The sequence below is a fragment of the Manacus vitellinus genome, unplaced genomic scaffold, assembly GCF_001715985.3.
Source record: "Manacus vitellinus isolate BGI_N305 unplaced genomic scaffold, ASM171598v3 scaffold_1_pilon, whole genome shotgun sequence".
NCBI classification, from domain to species: Eukaryota; Metazoa; Chordata; class Aves; order Passeriformes; family Pipridae; genus Manacus; species Manacus vitellinus.
This window is the reverse complement of record NW_021939396.1, coordinates 44,674,053-44,701,395: the sequence shown is the minus strand read 5'-3', so window position 1 is coordinate 44,701,395 and position 27,343 is coordinate 44,674,053. Positions and strand designations below refer to the sequence as shown.

The window sequence follows — 27,343 nt, the reverse complement described above, 5'->3', positions numbered from 1 at the left end:
TGTCCAGTGTGCTAATTCCAAACCTTCACCTCCATTTAGGTCTTGGAATTAACGCCTTCCTGTTTTGCATCTGTGTTTAATCTGTTGTGGTGGCTTCTCTTATTTTCAGACAGTTCACTGTGCTCTTTAAGTCCTTACAGGAGGCAACAGCATCCTCTGTTACAGCAGGAGGCTCCAGCAGAACTGTCCCTCGAAGCTCTTTACATGGAAGAGTTTGAGGACCGAGCACGGTGCTAAAGCCCCTGGAGCACCTCAGGTAGACTGTCAGGTGACTAAAGAGTTCAAGAGGCAGTGCATGCAAAAATGGCTTACATATACAGTAGTCAGCTTTGCTTGTTGCATTTTGCCTTTGCAGTAAGCCCTACAACTTTTCTTGTCTGAAGAGACTGTCACTTGTTTAGGGGTTTACTGCTGTATTGTCTCTGTGGAGGGAGAGAGACTGGACAGATTGGAGAAAAGATTAAAATGCTGCACAGCATTCTCATATTTCACAGAAGGGCTTGAGTTAATGGTGAAATATCCATGATTTATACATTAATAAAAAAATGTAATCACAGTGAAAAGGTCATCTCATTTGCATACTAGATGCTCAAATCAACCACCTTGGTTTTGCAGATCTAAAATGACAGCAAAGCAGTACAGTTGGCCACTGAGAGACAAAGGATGAAGACCTCAGTAGAGGATGAGCAATATTTAGACACAGCTAGGATGCCCTTCCGGTAGGACCATTAAAATGATTTAGGCACAAGATGCTGCTAAAAGAGGTGGTCTTGCAGCCCATAGTCCCATCTCCCTCTTCTCCCAGAAGCCACTGTGGTGACACCATGGGACAAGGTGAGTTATCCAGCTGATCCATGGGAGTATCATTTCTCTTTCACTCCAGAGTAAGCCTGCTGTTTGATCAGCCCAATGCATTGACTCATACTGAGGTTGCACAACCACTGTATCTAGCACAAAAGATGCAGCTGGAGCTCTGGGAAGGGCTAGGAAGATATGTGGGTCTGCCCTCTCCCATGGCATTTTACCCTTAGATCACTTTGTTCTAATAAGGACTTAGGCCTTAGACTTGAGAAGTAAAACCTGCCTGAGCTCCTATATCACCAGTGAAGACAGACACTGGGTTGTCTTCTTCTCTGCCAGTGTGACTCACATCAGAGAAGTTGTACCATTCAGCTCCTCATTGAAACACCTCTTTCCCCCACACCCCAGTCCATCACCCTTTGGTCCTACTACCTATTACTGTACCAAAAACAGAGACCAAGCTTTCATTCAGCCACCTAATCCAGAGCAATCCAAGTGCCTCCACACCAAGTCAAGTCTCCCAGTGCATTTGGATCTAGGAGAGTGAGGCACAAGTAGGACTATTATCAGCAAACGTTATTTTACTGTCCATCTGTTTTATGTTTGTCTCTCACTAGCAAGATACGCTTCTCTACTTGGGAGCTGCTGATGCTGCTCTACAATTCTTATACTGTATATCAGCATTGCTCTAAATTAGGGGAACTGTACTCTTACAGTGAGGGAACTTGGGGCAATCAGTCTTCTAAACTGGCCTCCTAACCTTCCCAGCCATTGCCAATAACCCCCATGACAGCACCTTTTAAGTCTTTTAATCACAGATGAGTTAACTTTTTTTTTAAAAGCCACCAATAGTGCCTGGAACCTGCAACATCCATCCTGGAGCGCTCCGGACACCTGATGATTCAAGTCAGGGAACGACTAAAAATTCTGCAGCCTGTAGCAAAAGCTTTTTATAAGTTAAACTGTATTCGCTATAGTGAGGAGAATGTATTTTGAACATTTGGTAGGAGCATCAGTCCAAAAGTTGAGAAATGTCATGTTCATCCACACGCACATTTTTGCGTTCAGAAAGGCAGCAGAGAGATTGTGTAAAAATGAATAATAATTCCCCAATGACTTTATCAGAACTAATCCAGTACATCCTGAAACAACCTAAACCTGCTTGCCTGTCCCTTACCAAGTATTAAAGATCTCACTGTCCTCTTGCCATTTCCAGTTCTTTCTAAAGACTTGTCTAATGTTATCATTTCCTTAATAAACACTTTTGCTGCTGGAAAAATTAGCAAAGTTAACATAAAGTATGTGAGCAATATTATAAACACAGTTTGCATTTACAGCACGAAGGTGACCTACTTCTCTCTTAGTTCATGGCACAGTACATTCAGAATTCAATTTATCCGGTTGCATATCTGTGCACGGCTAGCAAAAATTTTAAAATGTAAGATAGCAAGATTCTTACTAAAACAGTAATACACAGACTTTATAACTCTAGCACCAAATAAAAACAAAGACCCATAAGCAAAGAAACCACGTTTTGACCTTCAGTGACATTTTCACACTATACATAGTCCAAAAAATTCTCTGCATCATAAATATACATGGTTGACAGATATTAATTAAAACACTGGCGTAACAGTTTACCAAACTAATTAACTATCTCTATACATTCTACAAGGGTAGAAATGCTTTACAAGAAGTTATTGCAATTAAAAAACATGTATAAAGAACTACATAAAACCCTTACCAGACTTCGCTCATCTTCTAGGCTCATATTCACAATATTTTAATTGTTTGCATATTAAAAACATCAACTCTGACTCAGAGGAATAAACACAGACCACCTCCAGTAACGGTGAGGAAACAAATCAAATATTCCAAAACTCTTCTGGTGTTCTTACTAACTAAGTTGTTATTGATTTATTTGATGGCATTTTCAAAAAGAAGTCATCATGAAAAACATGTAGCATCCAGCCTACAGATAACCTCAGAGTTCATATTACAGGACATTCAGAGTTTGTAAAGGTAACTTAGAAAAGTTATTCAAACCCTCTATGAGAGAAAAAAAGTCTTCAAATGTAAATTTTGTTTTGATTCACTGCAAAAAACCAGGAACCTTCATATCCCCCCAGTGATCCTTACCAGAGAACTGGAGCACTGAGCTCATTACAGTGTATTGATCTCCCAAACAAAGGGGCCCTCATCCATCGATCGGCTCCTGCCAAGGTCCATGCTGCTTGCGAGGCCATGCATGACACAGCTGTGGATCACTCCAAAAAGACAAGCAGCACTACACATTTTCTTCCCCAGGTGGACCCAGGCACAGCGTTCTTTCATGGTATGCAACAGAAGTCACACAACCGCCTCTGAGCAGACAGCAGGCAGTCTTCAAAACCAGTTTTCTCAGAGACTTTGGTTACCCTACAAAAAGTTTAGGTACCACTTTAAAGTTGATAGTCACTTACAGGAACAAATGTTCAGAGCTTACTTCTTCAGTCTTTTATCCACGGCCTGCATGATAGATGGGGCTTAAAAAATTAAGAATCTCTGTATATTTGTATCAGTTTTTGTGAGGAACACACACTTAATACTATTAGGAGTCCATAACTTTCCTTTGTATTTTAAATCAGATGAAATATAAAACCCACAGACTGTGAGAAGCTGGTCACCTTAAGCCAGGCTTCATTACCGCACTATGATCTGCCCAGCACAGTGGAGCAGCCATGTTCTGCCAGGATCTCTCTTGGAAAATTGGGTCCTAAAGCCAGGTGCACCTGTGCTTTAAACAGCACCTCCTTTAAACAGCAAACCCACTGAAGCCTAACAAAAATTTTCCATTTTAGTGACTACTTTGGCTTTTTGGGGTGCACCTGTAAATTGCGTTTGTTGCAAAAATCTTAAGGAGGGAATAACTTGCAGATCATTTGCAGCTGTAACAACTGACAAAATCAGCTTCTCTGACGAAAAAATGTTCCATTTTTATAAATAATGACATGTTTAATTCTTAAATATTTAATTTGCACACAGGCATAATGACAAGATTTTAATTGAGACCTGACATGGTCAGAAGTGCAGATAGTGACACGCAGGGTAAGAATGAAAGGGATTGCTTTTGCTGTTAATTTGTATTTTAAGTTTCAATGCAATACAGATTTCATTCCAGTTCTGGGAAACACACAGAACCAATTACATGTAGGCAAAAACATCTCGGATACCTGAACTACTAGAAGCAGTTTTTGCTCCAAGTTGTTAAAACTCCTGCCCTAACATACCTCAGCTCTGCATAAATATGCTCCAAGAGGTTAGAATTCCACTCTGTTTCATTGCTTTTCTCTTTCAGACAGTTGGGAAAGCACTGTGATATTGACCTTCTGCAGCTACCTTCGCACACATGAGCACTCCCTGCCCGCATGTGCTGTCCCAGTTTCAAATAATTTCAGCAGTATTTCTGCTCTTATGTAATAAGTACCCTTTCAACTGAGAATCCTTTACAAGAAACCAAATCAACCAAAGCCCTTTTTGCATAACCTACCAAGCAGCTATAAGTTAGTGGCTACTGGATGCAGGTGACAGTCTGATCTGAACCCATGACCTCCAAGGGACATACAGTCCCCCATTACCCATCCCCTGAGAACCAAACTAGTAAATTTTTTTTATAAAAGCACAAACATGCACTGAAGCACTGTAAAGGGAAGACTGTGGGTATTTGAACAGAAGAGCACATACGGAATTGGAAACCCAAAGACTTTCACTGATATATTATTTCTATGGTGTAAAATGCATACTAGTTGCTTTACAGAAAACAACACAAGGTTTTTTTGTTTTGGCTTTGTTTTTTTTTTCCCTTGATGAATTCAGATGATAATCAGCACTGAAAGCTAAATCTATGCAAACATTAATTGAATTTAATGAATGCATAGTGGTAAGAATTTGATTTAGGGTAGTACATTCCGAAGAACTTCTATCATAAAGATGATCCTGAACAAACATCATGAACAGCTGATGGAAGGAGTATGAATGGGTTGATAAAACCACACAGCTGACCCACAGATAGAGTCACATTTCCATTGGTCAATAAACAATATGCTTACAGAGGGTAGTTGGCAAGTTATCAGTGTGGCAACGATTGAGAGATGTTTTACAGATTAGAAAATAAAGACATTAAAAGAACCTGAAAACCAAATTTTAAATGTATGATCTTTAATTACCTTTCCCAACAACAGTTCTTATGCACTAGCTTTCTTGTACCATTAGAAAGAAATTCTTTACTTTGTGCATGGTGGGACACTGGAACAGGTTGCCCAGAGAAGCTGTGGATGCCCCAACCCTGGTAGTGTTCAAGGTCAGGTTGGATGGGGCTTTGAGCAACCTGGTCTTGCGGAGGGTGTCGCTGCCTACAGCAGGGAACTTGAAACTAGGTGATCTTTAAGTTCCTTCCAACCCAAACCATTCTGTGATTCCCCTTTGTGGAAAACTACTTGAGCAAGGCATTAAATTCAAGAACCTGTACCTTATGCCGTAGAAAACCTTACAACATAAACACCAAAAGTATTTTATGCATCCAGTTTCTGGCATAAGGCTTGAAATTAAATGGCTACACCATACAGCAATAATTTTAATAATGAACACAAATATGACCGAAATCCAACACAACTTCCACTGACTCAGCTCTGTATTAAATCTGTGCACAAGATGGCAAAACCTGAAAGAAAGACAGGGAAAAAGTCATACACATTTAGCATTATGTTACTAATGTTTAAAAGCTACTCACTTGTGAAAAAAAGGAATTTCTTTTTCCTCTTTTCATGTGCTTAAGCCAAAACACTTATCTATTGTAACCAATGAGCCACCATTAATAAAGCTCTATCCTGAAAACAACTAAGAGCTTACCCTTCACCCACACATAATTTCAATATAGGTATGCTAAATGCAGACACCAAAGTCTACTTACATAGATGTTTTGCTTGTATTTGATTGCCAGTTTACTTGTATTTGAATATCAATTTGCAAGCTAATTAGAGAACATTGCTGAGCCCATTACAGAAAAATAGTGCTCCACCATTAACGGCAGTGCTATCTCACTAATTCCTTCTAAGACTGGCTTCAAACAACATCTTCATCTCCATTCAAAACAATTAGTGTACATTTATTTCACATTTTAAACTGCAGTGAATCGTTTTAACAGATTGCAGTGCTATTTTGATAGCTTTTATGTTACGAATTCTGCTTTTAGGGATTCCTAACTTTCCTATTTAAGAGAATGTTAAACTGGAACTCACAGAAGGCCTTAAATAATTCCTCTTCTCTACAACCTGAGAATCATATGCCATTAACTTTCAAAACCAAACAAAATCTACTTCTTAAAAGGCAGCACAAGGCACAAGAAAGAGCTTGCTCCTGCAGGCAAGCAGACAAGATCATAATTATCTGCCCCTGCTCACAGGTCTGCCAAACTGCAGCAGACAGTAAAAAGGAAGAGGAAAAAAAAACAAAAAAACCAAAAAGCTCTGCAGGCAGCTCAGAGAAGGAGGAGATGCGCCCGAGCCATGTTGTGCTGCTCCTCTGCCCGGAGCATCAGTGCCAAAGGGCAGGCAGGGTCTGCAGCCAGTGAGGTGAGGGATGGCAGCAGCGGGCAGTGGTGGGTGCCCTGGTTCTCCAGGATTATCTGCAGCCAGGCTGGCGGGTTAATGGGATTGCTGGCTAAGAACCGCCAGCACAATTCACTACTATGCCTGGGTAGGGCTGGGATGCAGCAGGCAGCAAGGGATGGGAGGGAACTGATCCTCAGTTGCCCAGTCCTGGAATAAATTAAAACAGGATGAAAGCTCTCAGTTGCACTGCAGGAAGAAGAGGAGAGGAAAAAACCCAATCAAAACAAAACCAAAAAAACTAATAGAGAATCCAACACAGTGGAGTTTCATTCTGTTATGACCTCCTTTCTCTCATCACCACTAACAGACCACATTTCTCATTAACTTATCTCCTTTACTGCAACAGGTACCAGCAAATCAGCAACACAAGCTGACCTAAAGCCCATCAGAAAAAGCAGGAACAATTCTGTGACAGAATATCTTGCTGATCTAACTCACTTGTCCTGCAGCTACATCATTGTGATGTATTTATCCCTACAGAAAAGAGAGTTACATTCTTGGCATATCCTCTCCTAGCTTCACTTAAGGCTTGTGTTTTCATAAGCACTTAAAACTGCACATCTATACACAAGGTGAGAAACAAGGAAAAAAATATTACTGGTACCAAATCACATGTTTTGAGATCACTCCACAGACACTGATGGACTCACAATTCTCAAACCCAGTGATGCCTCCAGAACAGTGGACAAGCCATGATGTGCAGCTGTAGGTACTTCTTTAGCCAACCTGATGTCTTGGCTATAGGATCAGTATATCTTAAAAAGGTTCTTCCCTGTGCATGTTCTCATCTTGGATGAATACTCAGAAAATTAATTTTTTTAGCATTAGTATAAATTGCAAAAAAAGGGAAGATACAGACACCGTGTTGTCATTTTGGTGTCAAAAAGGCCAAGCTGTTTCTCCCAGAAAAGCTTCTCAGCACTAGCTGCTCGCCGAATTCACATTGGCGAGCTCCACTGGGTCCTCGGCATTTCCTTTCGGGTGGGTTCAGATGGCCATGACTAAGTCAAATTGGATGCCACGAAGAAATCTGAAAGTACTACAAGATACCTTCCCTTCTATCTTAGGTTGCTTCTTCTCTCTTCTTCCAACTAATTCCAAATTTCTCTGTGCTAGGGTTGTGGAGAACCTGTGCTTTCCTTTCCCCCTTGAACAACACCAGAGTTCATTCCTCCATTCATTCCACCATCCTTCATAACCTGGATTCTTCTGCTTTCATCTTCTCCCTAGACTCAACTCCATTTTCTACTCCAGAGTTCCACTCCATTTATCACCTAGCGTTATTTTCCTTGCCCTGTGGAGGACACATCAACCAGCCGGGGCATATGGAGAGGAGTTGAAAACCACCTGTGGCATTAAATTGGAAGGATTTAAAGTGTACCAAAGGCCAGTTGCTCCTTCTACAGCCTAATTAGAAAATAACAACAACTCTAGTAAATTTCATCCAAAAAATCCGACCCTGTTCCTTTACACTTTCCTTCTCTTCTTCCTTTCTCCTCAGTTCAGCAGGGCTGACTATAATGCCTTGGATGTGTTGTGAAAGCTTGGAAGTGAACTCTTCCAAAAATTATCATTTCCAGACTAAAAAAATGCCCCCACATTGAGTGTCTCAAGTTCAAACAAAAGCAATGAATCTGCCTCACCGCATTCAACCCAAATCAGAGCAGTTCAAACTGTACTTGGATTTGTTGACTCACATCCAAGTTTTCAACACAGCGGTATTTGATTTGATGTAGTCTTTAAGTGTTTAAATACTACAGGAATTTATCTGTATTTAGTATGGTAATGTGTTTTACAATAAAGGACGTTTTCCTAAAATATCAGTCCAGTAGGATGCTCTAGCAAATTTGTCTTCCAGATTGTTAGAAAAATGACGAGTCAACAAAAGATGTATTGTGGTCTTAAGCGAGAATTTGAATGCGTAATTATACATACCATGTGTCTCACGTTATGCTAACACAGATGGCCTCACCTGAATTTTTGCTCCATGTATTTCATAGAGTTATATACCAAAGACACAATTTTTTTTTTCTTACAGCTCTTGCATGCAACAGCAACTTTTCTTCTATCTCTAAATAAATCACCCATACCTAAAGGCACCTTTGCCTGCTGGGGAGGCTTTCTGCCACAGCTTTGCAACAACCATTCCTCCCAGCCTTCCCTAGAGCACTGGTCAGCTTTGAAGAAGGCTCTAACTATAGCGATTCCAGGAGAAATAACGGCCCCATGGGAATCAAAGCCAGATGGCATAGTTTAAAACTGAACTGAGGCTACACTAAATGGTGTTAGAAAGAGCATAATGCTAGACCCAGCTCCAGAGGGCAGAAACAAACAACTCCTTTGCCATCCTCCATTGAGCCATGCCCAGAGCTTACTGGAGCAGCTGACAACTCAGTTCTCATAATTCATATTTCTGCACACAAAAAGGACACTACCTTTGAGACCCTTGCAAGTAACCAGCTGAATACAGGAAAAGGGAATAAGTACTAAGTAATTCAGTGCATTCCAAGTAAATGCATCATAAATGGAAATTACTATCTGAGCTGGACTAATTCACTAAGAGAGTAATTTACAGATCCCAGAACACTGCAACCATTCCAGATTTCCATAATTTCTCTGTATTTTTCTCTTTATCAAGACGTAGATATAAAAGCCTACACTAGAAATAAATGCACGGAATAAGGGTAAATCATGTTTCTTCTTTGGAAAAAGCAGACGGAATAGTTCATTCAGGATTTCACTACAAAATATATTTCCACCTCTAATCCAAATATTCCATAACAAGAAAACATTTTCTTTAGTATATGTTTATAGGTTTCTTTTAGAATTTCTTCTCATCTAGAACTCAAGTGATTAATTCTTTGATACTGGATATACAAATTGATCCACATACTACAATTCCATAATAGCTTTACAGTCCACCAAGGGATAATGTGAGTTATGTTTCTGAAATATTTGTCCTTTGTACATATTCAAAACATCACCACATTTCATTATTTATCCTTGTTCTCTGTTTATATATATGTAATGTTGAATATACAAGCTTGCAATGAGAAGATATCAACATTAGTCAATAGTTTAATACTCAAGAGTAAAATCAGGTATCACATACAAGTCAGACAAAAAGGAAAAAAGGAGTCATCATTCAAATAGGTTTTTTACCACTGTTCATCAAGGTGAACACATGCTATGTGTACTCCAGGATATATTCTATGCTTAAGGAATGAGGAAAAAGGAGTAAGGAAACCATATCTCAAGAAAAGCAGTCTCTTGCTTCAGCAGAAGAAAGTTCTGATTTTCAGGGGAACAGTATCTAAGAACACATTAAGAGCTTGGTACGTGAACAGATAAGAGGCATCATAAAACAGGTACTGTGCTAGTGTAGTTAAAGTAAACACAAGCAGCTTTTTCAATCCAGGATAGTAAGCTCAAAACTGACACTGGAGAATTTAGGATGCTGTGGGGCATGGAAAGAGTACAAACAGGAAAACTGTTCAAGAAAAGAAGAGGAAAAGGATTAAAAAGGCAAGAAACAAAAAACTGCAATGCAATTGTAACATACAATAAAACAACAAGGCACAGCATCACCAAGCAACAGCATTAAAATTTACTCTGCTTCACATGGATGAGGACAAAACTAGATCTACTAAATATTAAGATAACTGAAGGGAAAAAAACTAAACCACATATTCCCAACACAAGCTTCTGGGGAAAAAAAAATTCTACTCCCACTAAGGCTTAAAAGAATAACTAGAAGGATGGTGGGTTGTGTGATTCTTCTTTTTTTCTTTTTTTTTGCAAGGGTGGGCAAGATGAAGAGTATAGGAAAAGAATTTCAGAAAACAATACTTTTGGAAAGAATTGAAACACTTTTTCCCCAGCTTGCCAGCAGCTCATAGAGAGACCCCATCCATCTGAGATTCTTTGGCTGTCTGCCTGGAAGGAACTTGTCAACTTGTCTTTTTGCTTAAGGCAAGGAGACTTCAAACAAAGTGGTTACCATTTTCATTTTTTTCATGGAAAGAAAAAAAAAGGACATTTTTTTTTTTTTTCCCAGGGAAAAACTAGTTTCCCTCTTGGAAAATATGATTCTGCTAAAAGCACTTCCTTTGGCTCTACAGTTAATATGCACTGGAATATCAAAGCCCCCAGTGTATGCTGCCATAGTAAGAATACAACTGTATGAGAGCTGTTCACAGAAAAGAACAACACATAAATCTTAAAAGATGTGCTGCGGTCTTCAGTTTGAAGCATTATGAGTTTTTTAGAAAGAATTTTATTCTTAGCTGATGATAGACATTTGTAGAATAATAAAACACCACTAGCAATAAAAGAAAGCCAAGTGACTTCACCTGGGACAGACAGCATCCATGCAACCCTCCGCTACTATGTCAAGAAGAAATGTTAGTTGCTCTTAAATGCCAGGCAATGCCTGAGTGCCACTCTCCCAGCAACACATTTCTGGGTTGTTTCAGACCAACTGGCATTTTCAACAGCAAACTACAAAATAAGTCTGTGGGAATGCCAAAATCAAGTTTTGTCACTCAGTTTGAAAGCATCAAAACAAATATTATTTTCTAAGCATTTCACTGCTAGAAGAGAAAAGGCAGCAGGGACACCATAGCTCTGTTTAAACATACAAGGTCTTTGAGTAAAAAAATCTAAAGGAGTAGGAGTGCAAGTTTACCCCAGATAAATTGGCTAACCCCGTTCATGTTATGAGCACTTGGTACCAGGTTCAAAGAGGAAGGAAGGTGCAAGCGCGCCTCTTTCGGCAAAGCTGACGTTGATGCTTACTCTGGCTCAAATGGCTCATGAAACTGCGGCGTTACTCATCCATAATCACTGCTTATCTCTATGATCAACACCAAAACATATTTTTTTCTTTATCATCGTGCAACTCAAAGAGATTAGAAATATTTTATAGTTACACAGCGCTCCAAGGATACATTTAGGAATGAATTTGCTTAGCAGAAAACTAAAATCATGCACTTAGTAACAAGACAGACAACGTTAAAATAATGTCTTTGAAAGATAAGAAACTGCTACAATAAGTTATCAGAGTAAGAATCTCTAAGAAATGATTCACCAAATAACCATTCAAGTAACCTTTCTAGGTGAATGATTTTAGCTGAAATGCATTATTTGTATCTTAAAATTTGCAGGATATAGAACAAAGATTAGATAAACTGGCTGGACACATCGAACTGCCACAAGTACTTTTTCCTGGATGAACTACAAAAATGCGATAAAACCAGCACAAACAAGGGCATTTAATATATTAAATGGAACTCTCTCTTAACTTAATCTCTCCTTCTCTGAATATCACATCTTATTTATGGTCCTCCAAACAGCAATCACATTTTATTTACAGAAACAAGTCTACAAATTTGGGTTAGATATCTAGTTCTGCTAGGTGATGGCTGCAGAGTTATTTGCCTATTATTCTTTTCTTTTTTTTAAATGTTGGAACATTTAAGTCCTAAAATAATTCAAAGTATATTAAATTCTAAAAACTCCATGGATTTATTACTAAGATGGTTTTTAGTAGTGCATGAAGTTTCTTTTACTTTTGTTTCCAAAATTATTACTTCATTTTTTCCTCCCTGTACAGAAATTAAGGTAGTAATTCTGAGTTCTTTGGTAAAATTCACCGTAATTTCATTGAAGTGACTGGAACCAAGTGGAACAACATGTAAAACAAAATAAACAAATTCAAAACCAGGCCTACAAGACTTAGCTTAAATGTGTATAGTGACCTAAGCATATTATATCTTAAAGTCAGACTTGCCAGACATTGTGCAAGACAAGTTGTAAGACATCAGTTTTGAAGTCTCCAAGGCTATGACCAGTGAAGAGTGTTTAAGGGAGCATGGGGCATTGGTGATACTACGCCAGAAGGAGGCAACAGGACACAGCCTATATAGTGTGGGTTACCTCCTACACAGCTCAGTCACAATCTACTAAAGGAGTAGTTTCCAACTTCTTTTGCTGTGACTCCCCAACTAGATGCTTTTCCCTGTTTACTCATCCTGAAACCAAGGACAGCAGGGGCAGCTATCTTTGTCTCTTTTTCCCCCCTCTACCCACATTAATAAATGTAGGGTTTCTTTTCCCTTCACCAATTTATGTTATTCTGAATATGCTGCTCCACTAATTTTTCACATAGTGGGACAACTGAACACCTGGATAACAACTGAACATGTAGTTGCCCCTCATGCACAAAAGGACAAATTAGTAGATGCCATATGAATGTCCTAACCATATGAATGAACACACCTATTATCAAATATATATTTTTTTTAAATGCAATGGGAACAAATCCGATCCTCCCTCAAAAACAAGCACCACCTGAATACAAGAATAAAGAGAAACCTCTTCAGAAAACATACAGTATCATGTAGTACATGATGGAACCCTGCTGATACTTTTAAAATAAAGATTTCTTACAGCAGTACTTTAAAAGCCAGATATCCTATCTTACTGTAAAAGCTGGAATGCAGAGACCAACAAGTCATATGACAGCACTAATTTTATTTAAATTTTGGTGAGATGGAAGCCAAAGCACTTAAGAGAAGCCTGTCCCCCACTGTACTAGACCAAAGCAAATGAACAAGACAGATAATAAATATATCATCATTTTTTTGGTCAGTATTTTAAGAAGCAACTTGTCAAGAAAGCATCAAGTTAGGTTCAAATGAGTCTGCAGCTGAGAATTCCACAAAGTCTCTGTGCTTCTGGTATCAATGCACAAAACCAAAGGAAATTAAGGCTTTCATCTCTAAATCATTCAGAAACTAGTATAAGCATCTACAAGGATGTCACAAGGTTATACAGGGAGAAAATCAGAAAGGCCAAAGTAGAGGTAGATGCTGATGGAAATGGTGCTAAAATATTTGCTTATGCATTCAACAAGAATCATGGAAGGGAATCCGGCCGCCTCCTGCATGAGCTGCTGTGGAAGAGACACTGGGAGAGGATTGTTCCTGATTTTCAGGTGGTACATCTGAACTCAGTGACAGTGGACAACTGCCTGGACAATCTGAGCCTTGTCCCTTGGGGGTGGAAGCCCAAAGCTGAAGAAACCTCTAGCAAACAAAGGGAACAAAGTCTGTATTGGCTGGCAATCCAACAGTTTCCTACAGACCCTCCAGAAGAACAGTTTCTTGTCCTCAACGTAACAAGATATTATAACACTAAAGGGGACGTCCTGGAGAAGAAAAATAACTCCTGCACACACTATGAATGCCACTACCCCCCATGCACAGTGACTGAAAAAATGAGTTACATGAGTTCAGTATCTGTGGGCGCTGCCAGGTCACACAGTACTGTGGTTGCAGTGCCAGCAGGAGGACTGGCCTGCCCACAAGAAACACTGCCAAGAGTGGAACATAATCTGGCTACAGCCTAAAAGATAATTAAAAAAAAAATCTTTCTAAAAATCCATCAGCAACTAAACAAGGGCTAAGGAAAATCTCCATCCTTTACCGAATGTGGGGGGAATTATAGTGACAAAGGATGAGGAAAAGTCTAAGGTACTCAGTGCCTCCTTTGCCTTCGTCTAATAGTAGATCAGTTGTTCTCCAGGTATGCAGCCTCCCGAGCTGGGAGACAGGGAGGGGGAGCAGAAGGGAGCCCCATAATCCAAGGGGAAATGGTCAGGGACCTGGTACACCACTTAGACATACACAAATCTATGGGGCTCGATGGGTTCCATCCAAGGGAACTGAGGGAGCTAGCAAAACTGGTCACCAAGCAACTTTCCATCATTTACAGAAGTCCTGGATAATCAGGGAGGTTCCAGTTGATTGGAGGTGAGCAAGTATGACACCCATCTACAGGAAGGACTGGAAGGAGGATATGGGGAACTATAGGCCTGTCAGCCTCGGTGCAGGGGAAGGTCTTGGAGCAGATCACCTTGAGTGCTGTCGTGTGGCATACAGAGGACAACTGGGGACCAGGTCCAGTCAGCATGGGTTTAGAAAAGGCAGGTTCTGCTTGCCTGACAAAATCTCCTTCCATGACCCACTCAGTGGACGAGGATAATGTCTACCCTGACTTTAGCAAAGCCTTTGATGCCATTTTCCACAGTATTCTCCTGGAGAAACTGGCTGCTCATGGTTTGGATGGGTGCACTATTTGCTGTATAAAAAAACCTAGCTGGATGACTGAGCTCACAGAGTGGTGGCAAATGGAGTTAGAAACAACTGGCAGCCGATCACTAGTGGTGTTCCCCAGGGCTCAGTGTTGGGGCCAGTCCTGTTCAGTATATTTACTGATGATCTGGAAGAGAGGACCAAGCGCACTCTCAGTCAGTTTGCAGATGACACCAAGCTAGTTAGGAGTGTTGATCTGCTGGAGAGCAGGAAGGTTCTACAGAGGATCAGTGGGCCAAGGTCAACCATATGACCTTATTGCTCTCTACAGCTACCTGAAAGGAGGTTGTATTGAAGTGGTAGTTGGTCTCTTGTCGCAGAAAGAAGCAATAGGCATCACCTTCCATCAGGGGAGGTTTAGATCGGATATTAGGAAATTTTTTTCAGCTAAATGGCTGTCAAACATAGGATCAGGCTGCCCAGAGAAGTGGTGGAGTCACAAACCTGGAGGTATTTAAAGGATGTGCAGATGAGGTGGTTAGGGACACAGTGTAATAATAGACTTGGCAGTGCTGTGTTAATGGTTGAACTTGATGATTTTAGAGGTCTTTTCCAACCTAAGTTGGAAAGGCAACAGAGATCAGAATCAGGCATATGATTATCCCCAAGAAGCAAATGTCATGCAACTATAGTTAACTTGCAGCATCATCTGAATCTAGTTTAATAACCAGAAAATAGGCTTTTGACAACAATAGTATTTCAAAATGACAGTATAATTAAATTTAAGTCAAAGCTATGCAATGATGGACTGCATGCTTATGTGTAACCAGCAAATTATATGCTTTTAAGCACGTCAGAATTTTCAAAAGAATTAACCACTGCAGAAATTCAGTTGAGGAAACGGTGGCAGGAAAAAGACTCCCCCAGGTCATTTTTCAACCAGCTGATATGGTGTGATACATAGTGTTTGCCTCATACAGTGTTTCCAATTCTTACTTCCCTAAAATGCTATGCATTTTAATACCATTCAAGGACAAACCAACAGTCATGCTTCACTCACTTCTGAGAAGCAAGGGAGGGGACTATGGGAATGGCACGAGTAATGAAAAAGGAAGTCAGTCTGTCATCCTATGTTATTAGTTGAGATTCAGCTAATGCTGGTCAGTCATTATCATCAGGTTTGCATGAGCAATACCAACAGATAATTAGTGTCCAGCCCACTGTGTTTCCTGGTGGAAAAAGAAAGGGGAGAAGTTGCAGAAAGGGTCTTGATTTCACAGAGTGAAGAGAACTTTCACAAGACAGAGTAGATCTCACAACTTGTGTGATCTCCATTTTAAGACAAACTGACAGTTAACCAGTAAAAAACACGTGGTGATTTCAAGGTGGCACCTTCAGCAAGCACTTGTCTGCTGTGTTGTGTGTTCCTGTTTCCACCCCCATCCATGTTTGTTCATCACCCACCAAGGAGTTCTCAGTGCTGATAGCTATTGCAAAAGTCTATAGTAGAGCCATCTATTAACTCCCATTTGGTGGGAAAGTGAGGAACATTCTCTTTCCTTTTTATTATTTTCTCAATTGGCAGAACATTTACTTTAATACATAAATTTCTAAGCTATCCTTTAATAAAAGAAAAGTCTGTGGTGGTAGAATATATTTCCTTGAAACTGAACAGAAAAAAAACTTTAACAACTCAAGTTTAAATACACACTAAAGCTAATCGATTCATCCCGCACTCAAGTTTTCATTATACTTCTAAGAAAGCACAAAACAGGTCTGTAAAACATAATTAAGGAGAGACTGCTACATACAGCCTGTAAAGTCAAGACTATAGCTTTTATTTCATTTGTTTTGCAGACTCATTAGAATTTTTTTCATTTAAATATCTTGAACTGTGTAGCCAAATTTATATGTGAAAGAAACAACAAATTAAACTAAATTAGCCCTTATTTAAGTTGTTTTTGAAACCATCTAAAACTGATGTTCTTAGTTCCACAATTTCTAAATTAGATTAAAAAAAAATTACGTTACCGGTTCAGAAAGCAGACAAATTAATGCACATTTTTTAAAATGTTGTACTTCTGCAAACTTGTATACTGAAACTCAGCTGGTTGGGAAACCTAGGAAAGATTCAGAGCATGTGCCTCTGTGTCCTACTCTATCCCTGAAAAATAAAGACACAAGAAGAACAACGAACCGTATTCCCAGCCTGGACAACCCGCGGGCAGATGTACTGACCGCAGGGCATCCCCGGCGGAGGCAAGGGCTTGCACTCACCAAGCACAACGTGAGCACCAGCATCCTGAGCCTGGGCACTGTGCCATTCAGATGCAGGTAGGTGCCAGGGTGAGAGAGCAGCACACTGTCTATGAGACAGCCCTGGTACTGCTTCTTACAGAGCCTGCAGTGCTGCAGTCACTGACCGAGGGCTCACAGACAATCACTCTCTCATGTTGCTGTCTGTCCTGTTACTTGCTTTTCATAGGTGTCTCTTCTCAGGTTGCCACAAAAAAGCAGTAAGGGAACTGTCTCTGCATTAATATGAGTGCTAGGACTGGGTGTAAGTGCAGTATTTCTGTGAAAGATATAATGCACAAAGAAAATTTTCATTGCCTCTTCATCACGCATACTTGGGCTCTAGGTATAGACTGAAACATCAGTGCGAATGATGTGCTGAGAATGAGAATTAGTGGACAACAACAGGAAGTCCTCCAGCACTCAGAGTTTTCAAATTACAGTCAGAGGTGCATGTGCTGCCATTAATGCCAACAGATTTTCCAAGTCCTATGACAGTAATCAAAAAATAATCACAGAGCAGCTGATGTTCTTTCCTGCAAGAGTTTCTGCCCTATTTAAGGATAAAAATGCTTCAGAGTGATTTATGGTTAAAATTAGAGGAACCAAAAAAAAAAAAAAACACCACCAAAATCAAAATATGCTTTCTAACCATACCGTTGAGAAGAGGCTGTCCTCCATGTACACTCCTTGACACCACTGCACTGTGAACATCTTCAGGAAACCCAGTCTTGCATGACGTATCTTCTTCACAGGTTGCTTTTATCGGTGCCTGAAACATAAGACAAAATTTATGTAATACTTGCAACCCTCATTCACCAGAGAAACATTCGGGTTGGCATGTACTCCATTTTGCTGCTGTCTTATACAAGTAGAATCTTTGTTTCTGAATGCCTGTAATTAGGACCGTGAGGGCAAAGGGTTAATCTTTCTGATAACTGGAATGGAAGGAACAAATCCCACTTGTCTGGTAAGATCTAAATAATACACAATCTTGATTCTTCTGACAACTGAGCATTTCCACTAAACCAGCCATCAAGACTGAAGGGGAATCATAAGGGGAACAAAAACATTCCTTCCTCTGGAAATAAATGTTGCACAAAACCCTTTGGCAACTTTTTCACAGACAGATAACTTGAGAGGAATGACTTCAACCACTGCTTTAAAATGCTTTATTTAGAGTATTTCTATGTGAGGCTGTACCAGAACAACTAAACCAAGATAAAATGTTACATTTGCACTACGTTAACATTTGTGTTAGCATTCAAAAAGATACCATATAAAGCCAAATGTTTCCAATGCAATCTCTTTCCATTTCAAAGGGACATTAAGTTAAAAGCAGAGCAGCTCATTATTAAATCTGCACAACAAGGGTAGAGCTGAGCCACTGAAACTGTTTTTTCTCTCACTTGTTAAGAAAGTTTACCTTCAAATCACAGTCTTAAATGAGTTTCATAAATGCCTTTTTATTAAAAAATATAATACAGCATTTGGAAACTTGTTTTTTCTGTATCTTCCACATTCAGAAGATACTTCTGATAGCAAAGCTATTTTCCAGGACAGTTCTGTGGCAAAGGACTAAGATTTCTTTTCAGTGGGTTGTTTTTGTCTCATTTCAGTGCTGCATAAGACAACAGTCCATCTTACATGTGAGTATATAACGATACATGGTAAAATCTCTTTCACACTGCACAAGGCAGACAGACCAGTTCCCATGCCAGCCTGGGCTGAGATACGTACAAGAAATCACGAGAGCCCTCGCACAATCTCAAACATGCCTACATGCCAAATAAAGGCCTATCCACATGCATGCCCAGATGTAGTACATGGTCTTTGAAAGCACAAGCAACTGTGCCGTTATATCATACTTAAATCTAATCAAGACTTAAATTAGATTTTCCTTTTTATTTTCTAGGATGGTCTTCCACCAAGCAGACCTGTTCAAGGCCATGTAAGCACATCTGCATACACTTGACAAAGAAAGCCCTATACGAAAAAGAAAAAAAAAAGGACAGAGAAAGAGGACAGAATGATGTTATTCACCAATTCACAATAGTAATTTCAGGGAAAAAGAGTATTAAAGCAGAGGTGGGACAGGAGCACCTCAAACCACAAGGGTTTCGTCAGGGAAAAGGGACTGGACAGAAGCATAATCTCTCCACTGATACACACATGGTCAAGCTCAGCCTGCCAAGCCCTACTAGAATAATTTTATCACTAATACAAGGAGGCATTTGTAACACATTGCTCTTCATTAACACCAACACGTTCCTAACTGTGCAACTCAACACCCACACTAGCAAAAATTAAAAAAATTAAACATTTACTACATAACTAGCAAGTTAATTCACTATCCAGGTAAGTGCTCAGTGAGACAACTTGATAATTATCGAGTTTCAGGTTAATGGAAACTGTGGTGTGGATTTACTTGTGACTTCAGCTCTACATAGGTATCTCGCCCATGTACAATTGCTTATGTACTTGAAAATGTTTATATGAGGACCTTAAAGAGAAAGCAAACATAAAGCAACAGTTTAAATTACCATAGGACTATGTTACCTGCAAAACTGGAACTTGGATCTGTAGCTAAGCCCAAACAGTCTATTTAAACACTGAGTTTTTAAGATAAAAAGATGGTAAATCAGAAATAATTAAAATTCCAACTGCCAGTTTCCTCAGCTTTAGAACTCAAATCACAAGTTTGATAAGGTTCCCATAATTTGAAAGAAAAATAGTAAGAGACTCATTTAAACTACTCTACAAAAGATGATGTCAAAGTAAATGTGGTGGAAAAGAAAAAAAAATAGACTTTCGTGGTATCATTGATATAAAAAGGTACTGGGTGGCTTGGTGGGCAGCTGAGGAGACAGCAGGATTTTTAACAAGTCTGCACCCATGCGCCTGGGAATCTTTCAGCCTTTCCAGTAATCTATATGTACTAAACAGCTCTTATAAACTGAAACAATGCCCACTGAAACAAAGGCTGGGGGACATGAATAGAGAGCCTTCTTTATTCTTTCATTTGCAGCCATCGATTTTATCCGGAAACAAAAGACTGTACTCTGCTCTCCAAAAACAGCCCTTTGTAAAGATTGTTTCAGAATAAAAACACAAGGGAAAGAAGAATTCAAATTTTCAGCAATTCTTAATTGCCCTATGTTAAGCGTTCTGAATTAAGTTGAAGTTGCAACTTCAGACACACCAGGTCATATCGAGTTCAGCCTAAGAGTACTTCAAGATTTAAACCATTTTAACTCCAAGCAAAAGAGGATGCTGAAATATTTTTATCCCCTTATCTGGGGCAAAAGGTGAAAGCTAATGAAGATTATGATTACAAATTACATTATTGTAATTTACAGAGTTTTGTGTGACTAGTACAATTCCCAAGACTGTTTCAAACATAAGATAATATTACTAGTACATTCATCTACAGAAGGACTCTACTCAAAAAAACTCTGTCTTTTAAGATGGAAAGCAATTACTTTAGCTTGTACCCACATAAAACCTACTCAGTGCAGTTACAAAACTTTAAACAAGTTCAGCACTTGGAAAATTCTCCTCTCAAGTGCTGACAGACTTTGCTAGAGCAAAATAGAGTTACTACTGAAAAAGTATTCTGCTTTCCTCATCCTTTATGACTTATTTAGTCATTTTTAGCTGCAAAATGAGTAATAAGCATTACTATCTTCAGATGCTAGAGAGCTAACACCTGGTCAAACATGGTGTCAGATCATGCATATAAACTCAGTACTGTAAGATCTCAGATTAAATGCAACAAACAAACTGCAATTTTGAAGCATCATGATGTAAATTAGAAGTCCTTTGCCAAAACTGTTATTCAATCAATTAAGTGAATTCACCTTTTTGATATACTTAGACAGTTAAGTTTGCAATTTTGATACTGTGCTCCTCACTTACTTTAGTTTCATATCTAGAAATCCATGTTTTAATTCCAAGGTTATATTCCAGCTCAGTTTAAAAAAAATAAATTACAAAAACACCACAACAACCTGTTGACAATCTCAATTTTATAATTCTAAAGGATTCACATTTACATCTTTTTCTAAACATCACCAGTAGAAGTTTTCCAATACAGGCCTCACAGTTGTGAAGTCTGTAAACTGAAACAAGAATAAAGCCAAGCAGGATTTCTTCACTAGTCTTGACAGTTCTGGATTAATAACGCTTTCCAATTTCCATAGTTTCTAAAAAGTAGACATATTTAAAATGCAGTTCCAAACATCTGGAAACATCCATTTAAAGAAACATCTATTTCAAAATGTAAGCTCACCACTTCCGAATATACCATACACCACTGGAGTTCAATAGTAGCTACATTAATCTGAAATATCAAAGTCTCTGTTCTTCAAAGTCTCTTCTTCTGCATGTATTACAACATAAGATTTCTTAATAGCAATTGTACCAAAATGCAAGGGAAGTTGCTTTTGAAAGACTGCTTTCTTTTATAATCAATGTAATTTACTCCTATAGGAAAATAAGCCTAGGTAGTAAAATGAGAAACAGAGGGGTATGCATCAGAGAAAATATCATACTATAGAGTATAATTGAACACAGTACAGCTACTAGTTGCCAAGTCCAGCCAATTCACCAGGACATTATTGTATGAAGTTCAAAACAATGTCTGACATAATTATATGTATGACTAAGCAAGAACGGGGTATTCAAGCTCTTCCTCCTTAATAACCAATATTAATTTGCAGTTATGACAGTAATATTCAACTTAAGCACAGATCACAGAAACATTTGTGACTGTGTTTAAAGACTGGGTGTTTCTTCATTAATTTAAAAGCCAGGATGGTACCCAATACTCATTTGCAACTTAGGTTGCAACTCTAGAGATTGTCCTGTCCATTTTTAGTTTTGTGTAGAGACATTATCTGACACAGTGGGATATGCTGTAAAAGGTGGGTGTTATTTCATAGCAAGTTTTTACTTACTGCCATAAGGCATACAAAAGATACTCTGCAGGATGATAGAACATCTCTGAAAAGCTTTAGATGCTAAAATTCAAACTGTTAAGCAACTCTCTTAAATCTCCTACTTGCTGCAAAGAAAAGCTGCAACAGTTTATACCCCCACAGTACTCAGTACTTCAGCAAATGTAGTCAAGTTTAATTTGTTTTCAACTGTAGAGTGCAACTGAAGCAAAAGAAATGTGCCTTTCATTCAAATTGTTCAGGAAGCCAAGAGTTTCCAAAGTGGGTGCCAGGTTACATCCTCCCAGAGGTCATTCAGTTACACCAGAAAGGGCTTTCGTTAGGCCATCTTCACTTCTACTTAATGCTCTGTTTCATGAACCGCAAGATTTAGATCAGAAATTAAACCAATACTTACAGCTCTCAAGCACCTTCCCCAAGTGACAAAATCTGCAACATCTGTGTTTTAAAGGAAAGTTGTTTTAAACCACCAAAGGTTCATAGAATCATAGAATGCCTTGGGTTGTAAGCAACCTTAAAGATCACCCAGTTTCAATCCCTCTGCCATGGGCACGGACACCTTCCACTAGACCATGTTGCTCAAAGCCCCATCCAGCTTGACCTTGAACAAGTTGAGGTATGGGGCAGCCTCAACTTCTCTGGGCAACCTGTTCCAGTACCTTACCACTGTCACAGTAAAGAATTTCTTCCTAGTATCTAATCTAAACCTACCTTCTTTCAGTTTGTAGCTATTCCCCCTTGTCCTGTCACTACATGCCCTCGCACAAAGTCTCCTTCCATCTTCCCTGTAGGCTCCCTTCAGATACTGGAAGGTTGCAATTAGGTCACTGAAGCCTTCTCTTTTCCAGGTTGAACAATCACAATTCTCTCACACTTTCCTCACAGGAGAGGTGTTCCATCCCTCTACTACTCATCTTCATGACCCTCCAACAGGTCAATGTCCTTCCTCTGCTTGGGACCCCAGAGCTGGATGCAGCACTCCAGGTAGGGTCTCATCACAGCAGAACAGAGGGGCAGAATCACCTCCCTTGACCTGCTGCTCACAGTTTTGGTGCAGCCCAGGATATTGTTGCTTTTCTGGGCTGCAAACACACCTCGTTGGGTCACGTCCAGACTCTCATCCACCAGTACCCCCAAGTCCTTCTCAGCAAGGACTCTCAACCTGTTCATCTGCCAGCTTTGCAAAACATGTTCATAGCCTATTCTGTTAACTCCAACTGAGAAACAATGTTCATTTGCTTTACTAAAAAAGAAGACACTTATTTAGTATATCCCACATAGTTCAAAGCCATCACCCGATATGGACGTTTCCCCTCCCTCAACTAGGAGAACATGGGAGTGCTGCATCTTTCAAAACATGTGGTTCTTCAAGTAAGTCACAGTTCGGAGTAGGGTATCTTAAAATTTCAACTGCAATAATTAAACTAAATAGAATTTCTGTATGTCTAAGCTACATTTTTTTTTATAATAATAAAAACATCTCAACCAAATAAACCAGTCCTGTATTAGACCATACATTCTAATTTCTCTACAAGAGAAAATGACCTCTCTCTGATTTGATAATAGCCATTGTATTGCTCACACTGAACGTCTCAGCACATGAAAACTGGTGCTAATGTGTACAGGAGGATGCTGCTTTTTCCTGAGCTTTGGGGAGGCCTTGCTGGGCCTCTTTGGGGGGATCACAAAATTTTAACTATGTCTTCAGCTTCTGGGTGATAATTATATGCTAATTATAAGGAATGAAAGAGTCCCTAGAGGAGTCTGTTGGTAAAAATATATTTTTTAAATATGTCAAGGAGTGCCTAGAGGAGAGGATAAATGCGCCTTTTGGAAACATGATATTTAATTAAATACACGAATACTGACTAAAACCAAATAGTTTAACTGAAACACTGAAAAGATTTGGCAGTGATACACCTTCCATCTTGGAAGCTGCTGATCCTGTATCTGTTTTCATAAACCATTTAAAAATAGAAAGCCTAATTTCTCTTCTTTATTCAGACAGAGTTCCCATGATCTTTCAACGAGAACTGCAAGATCAAATCAAATGATGAATCATGCAGACTTGGTTATACACCTCTCAAGGTGAACTGCAACATGGCCTGACATCTGGGTGAAAAAGGTCCCTCTCAGCTCATCTCACAAACTACAAACACACTTTAGCAAAATACAAATCTTCACTAAATTCATCCTGCAGTAATGTACAATACCTTTCTTTCCTCTCAAGACTCATTTCTTTGTATACCAGTATTAACTTGGCCAATGAGCAAGTCCCAGTTCAGTGGTACGTGAGAAGTACTTTACCACCGCTACTGTAAAAGACATCAAGTATTCCTTTTGCTTTTATTACTCTTCACTCTGACATGTCTCACTGCACCTTACGTACAACTAGTACCACTGGGTTATTGGAAGTACACAGGTATTCAGCAAGGCCACTACAGGTTCCTTCCACACTTTGCAACAAAAATCTAAAATAAAAATGCCAGGGAACCTCTGGGGAATGGACTTATGTTTTGTATGTATGTATACACTGTTTGAAATAAATTAAAATTCTCCTCCTAACGGGAGCGGTGGTGAACTACTGAAACTACTGCAAGTTTTCTAAACTTTTTTGTTAATCTACAAAAGCATTTACAAAACCAATGAGAAACCGAAAGAGAGTTTAACTGGCAAATTATTGTCTAACTCAGGCAGAAAAAGCCATTCAAAAATTCCTTCTCCTTACCACATGACAAAAAGTCCCTTACACAATACTGTCTGTACTGAGTAAAAATAACTTTACTCACAGCTTCCTCAAGCTATTTTTAAATATACACATGCAATTCTGTCACAACTAAATTGTCTCATGTGTTAGTGTTCAGCTATTTAAAAAACTAATAAATTAAATTATTGATATAAAAGCATCAATGAAACTAAGAAAGACAGAACATGACAGGGTTCTTCCAGTGACATTTCTGGGAGGTCCCCCAACTTCTGGGAGCAGAAGGGAAAACAACGGATAGGAAGTTTTTGAATTACACACTCTTGAGTAGATGTAGTTCAAAAATATGGTAATTTGAGACAATATTTTAAAACCTGGTATCAAAACTGTACATTCATCTTCCTAGCACGCTCAGCTGCATGCCTAGGTAGCAGTACTACCCACGAGGAGAGAGAGCACTAGAAAGCTCTCTAGAAAATACATATTTATTAAAAATACATAAATTGACAACAGAAGAGAACATACACCTTTGGTTATGTAAGCAGTATATGTATTCCTGAGCTTCCTATAATATCTGGCCAGACAATTAGAACTCATTTAATAAACAAAATTATCTCCTGCTTTGTCAACCAATGATTTAAATTCCAAAACCTCGCTGCTGAATTATGCAACCTTATCTGTCCTATAATAGATGCAAAAAGTAGCTTTTAGAAATTATTGTAACAAAATATATATTTAAATAATATATTCAGTTTAATATCCAAAGAGATAATTGCAGAACTGAAGGGAAAAAAGTATCTGAATTTTGAGGCTGTGTCAGTGGTATCACGATCACCTAGACCAGAGAGACAATGATTAGAGAGCTCTCTGCTGCAATAGCCTGCCACATTTAACTTTTCCAATAGATTCTTTGAAGAAAAAGTAAAACCAGAACAGAAAGATCTACTTCCAAAAAGGCTGAGGTACTCACATAGCTATCCTGGTCTGGGGCTTATGAGATGTGTTATAAAATGCATTCAATTCATTTCAGTTCACTTTGTAAGGAGTTAATGATGTTGGAGTCTGTTAAGGGGGTTGAAAATCAGAGACATCCTAAAACTATCCTAAAAAATATCTAAAACACAGGTATATTGTGAGAGACAGAATATGTATCCACAACAGGAGATCTCGTTGCTACTTCTTCATAAAACCACATTAATATTTCTCACCCCAATTCTGCCAGCAACTACTGCTGGGGCTGATTACTAGAGGGGTAGAGGTGGCAAGAAACGCCATTGCCGAATTCTCAGCTGAGGCAGCTTAACAGGAGTGTCATTTAGGGTAGTAGCTTTATCACCTGGATACATTCGCTAAGACCTGGAAGATGACCAAAATTGCCTGCAGAGGGTAATAACTTACGTCCTCTGTCATCATAATTCAAATTCAAACCAGTCACCTAAGCTCCGAAGGCTCCAAAACTGCTTAATTGTTTACTTGCTTTTGATTTAGAAATGGACAACATCCACAGAGTGCTTCAATCACCTTATATTATACGTTAAAAAAAAATTATTCCCTTTTTGAGCCCAATTTCTACTCCCCTTTCCAGTTTATTTCTAACAGTATTTTCATTCCTGTAAACTCATGCTAGCTTTCCCATTCCTTCTTAAATCCTGTTGGACTGGAACTGTTGTTTTAGCCAGAAAAACAAGACTCACTCCTTTTATCCTCTTTTCTGTCAGGATTTTTTTCACATAATACTCTCAGACTCATACTGATCTGCTAACCAGCAAAATAAAGGGCAGTTTTCATTCTCTCCTGTCTTGAGCAGGTTACATATCGCTAAAACTCTAGAGCCCCGTTTCCTGTACATAAACAACATCCACAGATCTGCCATAAAATCTGATTCCAGTTACAATCTCTCAAGTAATTCCATAATGTCAGCTTTTCTACACCACTAACAAACAACAAACTGACTAATAACTGTAGAAAATAAAGGTAGATAGCAGTTGCATTCCACAGAGGAAAAACTAAGCGGAAAGGTTCAGCATTTCAAAAGAACCTGACACAGATAACCTCCTACAAACCAAAACTAGTAGGTGCGATGACAGGGGGATAAAAAGTTAGCACTGCACCTGGCTTGGGAAGGTTCTTCGCAGTATGCGTGAAAGAAGAAGGGGAGAGGAAAAAAGAGCTTTTAAAATGAAAGTGTTGTACAGATACAGGTCTATAAATCTGATTTCATACTCAAGTTCCAATTTTGTTACACACTATTAAAAATCAACCCTAACCTGATTTAATGGATACCCAAACAAGGGGGAAATTGGATTCCCCAACCGTAACGTGCCAGTGACACTGAGTGATACATAAAAGCAACACGGTTAGCTCCTGTCCTTAATTCATAGCTTGTGCTTCAATTTCAAACCTGCCTTGGGTAGAAGGGAAAAAAAAAAACCGGAATAAAAGCTTACTGCAGATTTTGTGCTTTAAAGATTTATTGAGATAGGAAGACTAAACAGAACTGAAAGCACATACAGTAAACAGCACATAAGGACTTTAAAAAGAAAAAAAACACAACCCAACATAACAACAGCCGGTAAGTGGCACATCACAAGTTTCTGAACAGGGTGGCTGCTCTCACATGCAGCCGCTCATGCCCAGCCGGATACTCCCGTGTCACGCCAGCCAGCCTGCCTTGCGTCCCCCTAAGACTCAAGGGAAAATCCTCGTACCTCGCCTGGTGCAAGTCATCAGCCCCCGAGACAGCCTCAGAAACTGCGGGAGGGACTCATTCGCCTGGGGACCCGTGAGGGGATGGGGGTGTCAGAGGGACGGAGAAGCGGAGACGGGCGGACGGCCGGGCTC

At 39.3% G+C, this 27,343-nt stretch overlaps 1 protein-coding gene and 1 pseudogene across 1 annotated transcript in view; one reads left to right on the top strand and one right to left on the bottom strand.

Moving 5' to 3' along the window:
- The window catches only part of CDH2 (cadherin 2), a 116,143-nt gene extending 90,366 nt beyond the window's left edge, over positions 1 to 25,777 (bottom strand). The window contains exons 1-3 of the mRNA XM_029959381.1: positions 25,711 to 25,777; positions 22,843 to 23,015; positions 17,498 to 17,612 (exon numbers count right to left, since the gene is read on the bottom strand). Coding sequence (XP_029815241.1) covers positions 17,498 to 17,612; positions 22,843 to 23,015; positions 25,711 to 25,777 — 355 coding nt within the window. The remainder of the gene's footprint in view (positions 1 to 17,497; positions 17,613 to 22,842; positions 23,016 to 25,710) is intronic.
- Positions 13,147 to 13,867, top strand: LOC103761767 (annotated as a pseudogene).
- Positions 25,778 to 27,343: the final 1,566 nt, after the last annotated feature.